At 37.1% G+C, this 12374-nt stretch overlaps 1 protein-coding gene across 1 annotated transcript in view; it reads right to left on the bottom strand.

Moving 5' to 3' along the window:
* Window positions 1-11000, bottom strand: part of LOC110459790 (BMP and activin membrane-bound inhibitor homolog) — a 40383-nt gene extending 29383 nt beyond the window's left edge. The window contains exon 1 of the mRNA XM_021512233.1: window positions 10530-11000. Within this exon, the coding sequence (XP_021367908.1) occupies window positions 10530-10629 (100 nt within the window). The 5' untranslated portion in view covers window positions 10630-11000. The remainder of the gene's footprint in view (window positions 1-10529) is intronic.
* Window positions 11001-12374: the final 1374 nt, after the last annotated feature.

The following is a 12374-nucleotide window of genomic DNA, read 5'->3' as shown; positions in this document are numbered from 1 at the left end:
AAAGACCTGGGATACAGATTAATTAATTTGTAGATATTCTTTAAAATAAATATATTTATGTACATATTCGAAAAACAATGAATATCATATTTTGACTAAAGAAACATTAATTTCAAGGAGCGCGATAAAAGATCCGCTAATTATGAATGGTAGCAACTTAGAGTATTTGACATTTTAAGGTTCTAAAAATATCTCATGTAGAAACGTTCTGCAAAACATTGTTGTATCAAAAATTTAAAACCTATGAAGTATCAGATTCTAAATCGATGGTTCAAACTTTTTCCAGATAGCGTGGGCTCCGAATGTGATTTAGTCCTGTAACAAGCTATATAATGAAAGTGGCAATTAACAGATTTGTTCAACTGTACTTAGATCGAAAACAATCGATAATCAATACAAGTTTAAAAGCGTACGTCATTATCAGGCGCCACAAGTATCAAACGGAAGTGCGTTTAAAGCTATACCTCACAAACCGGAAGTAGATTGCAGCACGTTTTCATGTGTATATAAATAATAACCTTTGTCGATGTAAATATTTGAACGCACTTGATACAAAGCGCTCCTGTACAGTTAAGATCTCTATTATTTACAATATCGATAATTTAATGAAAGCTCCAAGCTGGAGTCTTTGATTTCCAAGATGGTGGACAATGTTGAGCCGGTATCTTTGTAAAGGGTTGATTAAGGGTGTATATATCACTAACAACCAAACACTGATCTATCTAACGTTTACGAAGAAAGGATCTTACACGAGTTTTGTAATTATCTACCATTTTCCAGATCAAAGGAGTCCTTAGTTAGGCCCGCCCTCTATCGGAAGGATTAGTCCCCTCGTGCCGTGGTAGGGTAAGTCAATATAGACCTGTTATCGTATAATCACCAGGAATTTTATCTCCTATATCTACTTCACCAGTTATCCTAACGTTACTGTTATCCGTAACGTCTCCGTTCCTTACAATTTATACTTTAAGCTTATACTATAATGATGTTTCATATCCCTATCTCTGTGTTTCCGTAAGTTTTTGTCTCTCTATTTGTCTGTCATCACAGACTGTCTTTTGCCTCCGTCTCTAGAAAATTAAACGTACCCTCTCTCTCTCTCCATTAAGTGAACGCGACTTCCATTTCATTCACAGAACGCAGCCCTCGGTGTAAAACCTGGACGCACAATAATTAGAAGGGTATCGAACTAATACCTGTTTGTTTGAAGTCGGGACACCATTTTGTCCACAGCATTGAGGTTTCACAAAACACTGAAAAAATATTGTATGACAAATGCGGACAAAATAATCTCATACAATTTCCTCCCATTGTGAGCATGCGCATTGAACGAATCGTTCGTATAATTGACCGAGGTTCGGTGCCGATGACGCGAGTGTCACTTCACGTTTTACGGTAGATCTACCCAACTGAAGGCGATCTTCATGTGTGAGCAGTCTCCCCTTTAAAGCACTGTAAGATTACCTCGCCTAATATCACGGTGTCATCACCACAGACGAGGTGAAAGCTTGACTAACGATACAGGCGGAGTATCAGGTTCCGGAATGGCCGTGACCCGATCCGTACCCTGCTTTAGTGTAGACGTCAGCTTTTTCGGTCGGGTGGGTATTTGTTTCCGAGAGTCGAGGTGTAAACCTGTCGTCATTGACAGAGAGGCAGACGGGCCATGTGTTGCATTGACGTAATTCTAAACTTTTTGTATTGAATCCAACTGTTTAAGTAAACGACCTATAATTATTTGGTCATACTTTTAATGTACAAATGGAAGAATGCCTACTCATTTTTTTTATGCCAAAAACACCATAAATCAAATAATTTAAAATAGAGATTAATGAAGGTATTTAGTAAAATTACTGTCACCAATGATTTCAACATTTCCAATCGTCGATATCTATATAGATTTAGTCGGATAATAATGGCGACATCCGAGCTTAAACCAACCGCCCGAGACACTCCGATGCCACACTCTACTAAACCGAGGCTACATGCACGTATCTGTGTTGACGACACAGTAAAAGCAAGTTATGTGCATGCAAACATTAAACGTTCGTCTATATCGATATTTCGCACGTGAAGAGCACTGAAAGTGTTCCATCAACGTGAGAAAGCTCTATGAGGTGTTCTTTTTCAATTGTCAAGTGGTTTTCTTAACGTGATGCGCCGACATCGCCACAGCTTTCGTTTAAAACGCTTTCGAGACTATGAATGTTTAATAAGTTTGAGATGTTCATTTTTATAACATGCACATGTATCTTAACTCGACTACATGGTCGGACGAGACACATTCTGTTTTACGTTTTTATGTAATCTAGAATTCATACTTCGCTGTTTACAAGTCGTGTCGTTTCCGTATCTAAACATCGATCCTAAATGTATACCACAATCTCGTTATCTCTGTAACTCTCGACTTCCGACTACTCAAATCTCGTTCTTGGCTTGCAATCTCTTTGCGACGTTTCGATCACACCCGTACACGTGGGGCACCCTCGCTGGAACGAAAATCGGTGTCCCCTTATCATGTTTCAAAACAGTTCGGGTCGTGCAAAAAAGTTCCCTCATATCAGGTGTTTTCTAATTTCCTGATAAGATAGCGGAATAGGTCGTCTCCGGAATTTCAATATGTCTTCCTCGAGAATGAAACGAAACGAAACTGTAAATGTGGAACGTGCGGCCAAGAAAACAGAAAGGATTGATCAGCGTCGTTCAACATTCAGTATGATATGGCAGGTATGTATAATGAGATACGGTTAGATGATGGTCTATAAATAGATATTACGTCGTTTCGATGTCTTGCTCTGACGTCACAATTGGTGTTATCACAATGCCATGTCAAATAACCCCAGTGGAAAGTCATTTCAAACTCATCGGTTGTTATCTGTTGATCAATTAGACATAGTGAAACAGGACTGGGTTCCGAACACCTTATATCGCCGCGGTATAACATGACAATATTATTTTGTCATCGACGTCATTTTGTCGAGTTTATTTCGCGAATGTATTTTACTCTATAGCCATACAATGCTTTTGACCGCTTAACTTGTGCAGTCTGAAACATCAGATAATCACACGTGTGGTATTGTCTGTTTAAATATATCATTTAGATTAATATCTGTAACTTATTTTATTGAAAATATTCGAAACTAGGAAAAAAACCTGATCATTTAACAGACAAGTATTTTTGTTACCAGTGGATCCTTACAAATATACGATTTCCAAGTCTTATTAAAATGTAAATTTGACCGAATGTTAATTGTATAAATCAGCATAGGTAATCTAAACATTCCTTCAGTCTATATTGACATACCTTAGTTCCAACAAACGTCTGCAGTATTTCAATCATGCAAAAATCCTCCCTACGATTCGCCTTTTTTATGCAGATGATTTAATTATAACTCGACTTATATATCAAAGCTTCATGAAGACTATTCTCCTACGCGCTTTGATCATTATTTTTTGTTTATTAATTATATAACATTTGCGTGGCCCTCGCTGGCAGTGCCCGTATTCGGGGTCGTGCTATCGTAGTCCGCAGACATCTTGACGGGACCGCTTTTACACGAAATTGCTGGTAATTAGACCAAAACCCATGATGCCCGACAGAAAATGATTTGTCATCTTAATATTATCATATTAGAAAAAAGAATATTAAATATTACTAATTAACATATCCTTCTTCTGAAACGTAAGTTGACGCTAAATAGAAAAAGCTAATTTAAACGAATTTTTCACAATATAATAGAATTCTGTTTATTACATATGATATAGCAAGCTGTCATGTTTTTGTTTATCGGGACAGACTGTCTGCGGAGAAAAACGGGGTACTTCGGATATAGATATAGTATACTGGTTGATAATTGTATCGTATTCTGGAGATCAACCTGAGCACAGCATAAACAACACATAGTTCATTAACTTCAGACCCACTTCACAGGATCTTACAATGGGGTTCAAATTCCACAGAACCGCAGACGACAAGACGAACCCATAACTACCATGATCATCAGTGCAGATAGAATTGTTCTCGGCAAAAACTCAATAACATGTCAAACAATAGGCGTCATAATGTGTGAAAGACAACTTCCAACGCAGAACTCTCCATGCATTGAAGGGAGAAAAATTCTACGAGACAAAATGACAATAAATGAAGACAAAAAAAGGAGAGTTGATTGCTTTGGACGGTTTCCTCCATTCCTCGACCGGAACTCTCCCAAAATTGGAGGTAAACTAGAAACACGATTAAAATTCAACAACCAGGAAAGTGACGTTTCAACTCATTACAGCGATAGCGAGAGCATTAATCATTGTTCACACGAATATGTATCGGAGTCGAGCAAAGTTTTTCAAAGGAGCAAGGTTAAATCTGACGGTCAACTCAAGCGTGATTTACTTGCCCTAAGGTGAGGATCTCCTAGGTGGCATGTTTTGTTTATAGGGGGCGCTGATTGAGGAGGGGTGAACATCGCTGCATGTGCCGGTAGACATTAGTTAAGCTTCGTTGACGATTTGTTAGGCAATGCCACAGATTTTACAATGATTTTGAAGTAATTGCCGTGAAATGAAAATTGGTCAGAGAGTAAGTCAGTCAGACCGTGAAAATAAACGAGACGAAGAGCGAGAACAATAACAGGTATGAGGAATATTATAGAAATAGAAAGAAAGACAATTATATAATCTTTGGGTGGAGATCAGCTGAAATGTCTACTATATAGAGATTAAGCCGCTTTCAAAATGATTTGTTACGTTACCATGGTCTTCATATGGTGTCCATTTTGATTTAAAATTAAACAATGTTAGATATAATTCGAACATTGCATGTAACATTTTCACTTCCGATGTTGATAAAATATGATGTTCCAAGTAAGCTTTAAACAGTAAGAATTACAGCCGCGTGTTGAGGCCAGATGATTTATAAACCACGTCGACATTACTTTTGAATCCCATCTAGTGCTTTAAGTTTAATTTTTGAATTAATCTATAAGTAGCGAGGAAACGTCAGACAGCCGAGATGTAGCTCAAAGCCAGACCGTCTCTTTTAGATGTTTTGACATAATTTTTGGATTAGGTAATTTGAGGATATAGAACAGACCCAGATATCACTGACCGTAGCCTTGGTTAGCTGTACAGTACCGAGAGGCTTGAACAGTCATAAAACGGGATCTATACTTCAGGTTAGGCTATGAAATAACTCTATTTTTTTCCAAAACACATTTCAAAACAAATGTTTCTCCATCCTCTTATCAAATATTCGTATTCCTTGTTTTGTCTAGTGACACCTACCCATCTATAAGATGGGACGTTGGAGCCATTCATCCTCGTGTGTGTCGTCTGTTTACGTTCAGAAGGATGGAGTCAGTCCAATTACGAGTTTTAAGATTTATAGGATATAAAACTCCTCTAACATTAGTGCCTATAGTTCACAAGTCAAATCAGTGTACAACACTGAATCTTAAGTTCTGATATTAAACGTATGGGCAAGATCGACTGGACGCGGTAAAACTAGCGGATACGGGCGCTGCTCGCACTCAGGATATTTACAAAATATTGATCCAGATTTTTCCTTTTTGTGTGTGTAAGGAAATTTGGAAAGGGTTGGCTGGTGTTTTTTTTACTTTGTTTTATTGTCACTGATTTCACGACATCCTATACACATACTATGACCCTTGTTCTTTAGTTACTATTGCTGTGGTCATTGTTCTACCAAACGATCGTCTTGTACCAAATATTAAAGCTCCAGATGAAATATGATATTGAATTACTTAACCATTTCTAAATTGCCAAAGGCTCAAGTAATAATAAAATGCATATATTATGTATATTATTGAAGGAAAAAGAACTGCTTCAATTGAAGAATGGTGAAATAACGGAGACTGGAGCAGTCATAAACCCGTTCTTCTGTAACAGCCAAAGACGACAGTTGTAGTTCTAGAGGAATTGGAGAGTTATGTCGACAATGAAAAACCAAGGAAAGAGTCTGAATAATTTGACATATTTGAATAGAAATTAAAAATGAGCGGATGTCGCTGGATTGGACAAGTGCTTAGCATAAAGAATAATTAATATAGAGAACAATAACAGAAAAACGCTCCTGAGCTATAGACTCCATGGGGAAATGGTCGTAAGGGACTACCAATACAAGACTGCAACGCTAAAGGGGAATTGAAGGAGAATGGGGAAAATGTTTCGTATGTTATTTTTGTCCTCACACAAAGATGACAGAAGCACTTAAGACATATTCGGGGAAACAAATTGGAGACAGCATTTAATAGGCCAGCAGCTCTTGTAGTAGTGATTGGTGTGGTCTAGATCACTGCCAACAAGTCACCGAGGCAGATTGTCAGTCAGCAATAACGCCTAATTTATTAGTAGCAAAATTGAAAAGCACCACTGCTTGTTAATTTACCTTGCCACAATCAACCAAATTATAGAGAATACAAAAATGTCCCCAGACGCCGCCCTCGGTCTGTGGAACGCTGGCACGTTAAAGCCTGCTGATGACATATTAGGTTTCTTTTTAAATCTCTGGGGATTTGGTTCCCCCTGTCTCCCAATACAACGATGTACTTCACGTTTGATACGTCAAGTTTTGAGAAATAATGGCAAATAATTTAAATGCCCTTGATTAATGATTGATTCAGAGTCCCCATGTTTTACATGTACCTTAGCTTGCTTTTTTCTGCTTTAACAAACTATTTGTTAATTATATTTTTGACATTTAGTCATATTAATATCATATTTCATATTTCAATGCCTATTCTTAGACCCCTATTTCAGCAAAGAATACGGAAGGATGTGAACATATTTCATATTAACTGTTACTGGTAATCAACAAACTCTCTAAAATAAAATTACTGTCTCTCCTTTCACTATCCATCTTATATTTTAATTACTGCTAACATATTTTAAGGTTCCTTTTCCTTTAAAAAAAAACAAATCTTTTAAAAATCTCTTTATAAAAGTATAACGAGGTTTTACTGTATATTTTTCTTTTTGTATTTCTGAAACATGTACACGTGAATGTGATAGTTTGAATTACATGTCATCGGTCTAGTAGTGGAGCTCAGAACCGTATATTTACCCACATTGCCGAAATTAAAGAAAATAGTGAGCATTTTATAACACCAACTACGATATCAATGTGTTTGGGAAAGCGCTTCTCTCGAGTCGGCTCCTAAAGTTAGGGTTCACCGATGTTACACCATAAAATGGCCTCCCGAGCGAGTCAGACTGTACTAGGCACTTCCAACTATAAAACTGAAGGAGACACAAAAAATGACATATCGAACGGAATTTGGCTCAAAATGCTTCTTGCTTTAAACTCTGCACAATTTGTTAGAGATTATCGATCGTGCATTTGTCGTAAATCTATAAAAACGCGCATGGCTGTCACATAACCCCCGCCTCTCCGTTTTTGATTTTTGATTCAGCTCAAATTAATAGGTCTAAGTGGAATTTCCAACCACACATGAACCATATAAACTCCACTAGCCTCGGCAGACGAGGTGGTCTTCTACGAGGGATCGAACACCACCAACTTGATGGGTTGGGAGATATCCGGCTCTACGTCCGGCTTGTCGGCTCGAAAATTGGAATCAATGTCAGATTTTCCTTTCGCGGTATAGATTTTTGGGAAATTTAATAAAATTGTAATATAATACTCTTGCACATGAATTGATAATTTGTAGAATATTGTGTACGGGGTACCTGACTGGAATGATTGTTGGTGACTGAGATATGGTTAGGTACTTGTACATCTCGCATCTCAGAGAAATCAGAAAGCACTATGATTTGAAAACTGTTCACTTGTAAAATGTGCCAAAAAAATATTGCGAAAAACTTGTCTGCACGGATAAACTGCACACTATTATCTTCATTTCGAAAATGAAAACAAAATGACATAAATCCGGTCCGGTAAATGGTTTCTATTATTAGTGTATCCTAAATGCTTTCTTAAGGGGGCAACCCAACACTGTTTTCGTAATGAGAGTATTTACTCTAAGCAAACTAATCATTCAAAAAGCTGGGCTGACTTTAAGAATTTAAACCTATCTCGAGGAGCATCATAGAATGGAGTAGTGTCGTGTTTCGGGGATGAACGGATATGGACATAAATATTTGTCTGGTGATTAATCGGGACTGACTACTAATCGATTATCGATAACGTATTATAACACTTGACTTCTGGAAATACAGTCAGAACACGTATCGTTATAACAGAATCTTCGTGACTTCATTACCTTAAGACACTGCTGTTAATAATCTCAATCACATAAATATATTTATATTATCGTTTGAGCATAGGCGATGTCTCAATTTTTTAAATGCTTGAAACACGATTTCTACAACACCCTTTTTTTCTGGACAGATCAATAAACATTACTATTTTTGTTACAGTTTTTCTTTCTTGATGATTTTGATGACATCACCTATTTTACACTAGTCACATTAATACGGAAAACGGGGTTTGGGTTAGTCCAGATGGAAGAGGGCAGACAAGATATGGGATCAGCTTCCGTGTTACCAAAACCAAGTACATCTCTGTATTTTGAATACGTTGTTTAAAGAAAAAATGGCAAAAACAAGACTCTGTGGAATTAATCTGATAATGTACTCCCCGAAATACGCCCACAGGTGGAACATATTGAGTGTATACATCAGTCTTTCAACATCCTAAACTGTTTTAAACACTTAATCCATTTTGAAAGGTTTGTGCAGAGCGGCCTGCTGTCCAGAGTGTATGTGGTGCTAACTGTCTGGTCTGGCTTACTGTCAAGACTTGGGGATTTTCTGTATTTTTCATGATATACATCACAACCCAGTAAACATCCAAATCTTCAAAGGAGTTTTTTTAAAGAAAAAATTTCAGATACACGTAACATTCAACTTGTTCTCCGTCAAGAAATATCTACCGCTAGTCACAAAATCTACGTTTTAGTCCATTTTGCTTTTAAAAGAAAAAAAATGAGCTTAAACCCGATACCCGATTTTGACAGCCTACTAGTATTTGGGTTCTCTCAGCCAGAGAGTTTTTATAAGAAACATTAAAAACCTATAACACAACTACAAGAAACTATTCGAGATTCTATCTCCTACACATTACTGTAACCTGTCAACGGTATGCATTCACTCCCGAGTGGTCGTACCCAGTGAATTGATTTCCTTTCGAAATTAAATCATATAAATATTCAAAAGTTTCTATAGAAAAATGACTTTTCATAAACCTTGATGTTGTGTTAATATGTTACTTAGCACGAGTTTTTTTTATATTGTTGGTATTATTTTTCACCTAAACTTGGCTACCAAACCGCCTGTATACACCCGGTATCAACAGAAATGATAAAGGTTACTTTATAACACATTGCTATTTCTACCCCTATGTAGCTCAGCCGGAGTAAAGCACGTCATGCGGAAATATAAACGATGTCTTAAACCTATTTCACATCGCCCATACTGTCAACCAAATACATCAAAACTCAACCTTTTAACAACGATTATAATTTTGAACCAAAAACTTTTTTTTTCTAAAATGCTTGAAATATCACACGTATAATTATAGCCTGTCTATCCATTATATATTGTAACCAACTTAAATGTTTATTTAACGGTTGGTTAGGAAATGAAAATGTTGACATTAAATTTAAACAATTAGTACTGTTGAACGATGCTCTGATGGTTAGGTAGAGAGTCGATAGGTTTGGGATAGCACTAGGAACCCATAGACATATCTTATTCAATAATACAAACAATTTACATAATTATTTCAATTCTTCACACGTTTACTTGTAATTAAAATAATATCGCGATGTTTGATACGAAAAATGTTCCATGTTTAGATTTGTGTATTTTATAATTTGATTTCTGTAAATGACTCGAACACGTTAAATATCCCGAGTTTCACGTCCAGTGGTAAAATCAATCACAGCGTTGACAGTGGTTGTATACACGTGCGGTACCGATTTTTCTATAATTCGAACCATAAATATATGGAATCGGAAACCGAGTAAGAATTTAGTGATAAAATGTCGTGACGTACCCGATTAATATAGATAACACGTCTAGTTGTCATGACGTATTGGTTTATAGAGCAGTGAATCGAGGGACGTGCATGCATGTCATCTTGACAGGACAATCTCTGTATCTACTACAGCGCCGCAGTAACGGCACGTACGCTACACGTGTTTTATGTTGTTGTTGTGTGTGGGTCGCTCAATCTCTCTTCCTATTGTCTTATATCGTTATTTTCAACATCTTCGCTTCTTTTTCGAGCTGACAGAGATCCGAAACATACCACACAGGTAAAACTTGATTGTAACAGCATATCGCATCCCTAATGAATTTTTAATTGATAAATTACGAGAATATTTTAACAAAAAAAAGTCGATTTCAACATCAGATATGATGAAATCTAATAAACATTATCTCTACCATGCGGAGTCATTCACGTGCATCCCTCGTGCATGACATGGACAGGTGATGCATATTATTGCAGGTAAAATGAGACTTCAAAGGATCTGAGAGTCAAAACAACTTACCTTCGATCGCTGCTAAACAGTAGACCATGGTGAGAAGGAGAAAGAGTGCCAGACTCGACTCCATGCGAAGTGAGAGGGTACGAACTGTACGGTGTAACATATAAACACACGGGTGTCGTCCTTCTGTGTAGATAAATGAAGAATATTGGTGATCCTCCGTAATATCACATACTGGCAGGTGATGTCAGGACATCACACCAGCGTAGCCATCAGCTAGGCACGGGTTTGTTTATAATCCACTAGCGCTATCGAGTGCCTTTACACGTATCCCTGTAGTACTCCTGTGTAAGGTATCCTGTCTAGATCCCGACTTGACGGTATATATTTCCGATAGGAACAAGACCTAGCTCGTGTGACATGACGAGTAACTAATATAATACATTGGACTTTCCTTTCTTTTTCCTGCCATGCTTATTACATACTAACTCGCACAACACACTACTCCTCTTCAACTGTCACTTGAGCACATTACCCAGCCCAGGCCAGCAGAGAGGCGGCCATTGAATGGTTGACCTGATAAAGGGGGTGGAGTCGAAGGCGTGTCTTGTGATTTCAAGCTGATTAGGCGAGCGTGCTCAGTGGCGCCGTTCTGGCGGGGGTTCGCAGATATGTTATGGCATACTATTGAAGAGAACGCGCTGTTGATTTTACTGGGCCGTTGATAAACTGATCGCCGGCGCGATCCCTAAATATGATTAGGTCGTGTCTGTACCGTGGCGTACAGACCAGAGAACAAGCAGGATATTTTCTGAATTAAGAACATACCAGGACAATTAGGGGATAGATAACTCTAAAGGGATTTTAGGGCAACGAATATATAATTATAATCGGTATATATATATATATATGATATTAAAGGGTATTTATGCTTTATCAAAAGTAAATCTTGAAACCTTTTTTTGTAAATTTGACTACAGTAGAAACAGAACTGTTCTAACAATTAATATACGCAACTGTTTGTAATTAATTTACTTGAAAAGAAATGAAGTAAAATATAAGAAAGAAAGAAAGAAATGATATCAGGATTTAACCAGTGCAGGGATGTGTACACATCCCTGACCAGTGTTTTTGTAATTCGAATGTTTTTATTAACAAGAAGTCAAGTTATTAAAATTTTCATTGATCACTTTTTTTCGGAATTATTTTTGTCGATGATTGGTTTAACAAAAATGTCAGGCAGCATTCGCACGCTAATTATATAACTTTCCAAATTACTCACAGTATTCTATTTTTGAAGTTCTCAATCATTTCGCGTTTGGTTGTGTTTGGCCTTTGTTAATTTTTTTATCAGCTAGATCTTAAGTAGCTGACCTTGTCAAGAGATTAAGTCTCCTATATATTTTTACAACAGAGGAGACAGCGGATTTATGTCAGTAGGGAGATCGGAAAATAAATATATAATTATGAAATTATCTAAACACTCTGTTGAAAGGACGTTTGTTATAATGAAGAAACGAGCCAGTGTTTAATATGATAATGCCATTATCGGCCCAGACAACCTGGAATCCAAACTTCAATTAATTTATGTAATTACGGGACTGTATTTTTACTAATAAAGGTGATAGCCATCGTTTGTCGAGGTTGTCTATTGTGTGACGTCACAGGTGTAACGTTGATCCTATTAGCTATTGGTGAACGACGATTAAAGTCAAGTTGAAATACAAATGTCCATTTAGATAAAAGTAAAATTTCATAAAGGAATAATCAGTAGATCTGGTAAATTTTATTAGGTAAGGAGGTAAAACATTCTGGTATGACTTATCTCCCTTCCCCTCAAGCTCTTTCAGATTTAAAAACCACGTATCACCCTCTTTCCCGATTGGGACCCTGGAGATTGGACCCCCC

This window comes from Mizuhopecten yessoensis, unplaced genomic scaffold (genome assembly GCF_002113885.1).
Source record: "Mizuhopecten yessoensis strain PY_sf001 unplaced genomic scaffold, ASM211388v2 scaffold1313, whole genome shotgun sequence".
In the NCBI taxonomy this organism is placed as follows: domain Eukaryota; kingdom Metazoa; phylum Mollusca; class Bivalvia; order Pectinida; family Pectinidae; genus Mizuhopecten; species Mizuhopecten yessoensis.
This window is presented reverse-complemented; position numbering and strand designations above follow the sequence as displayed.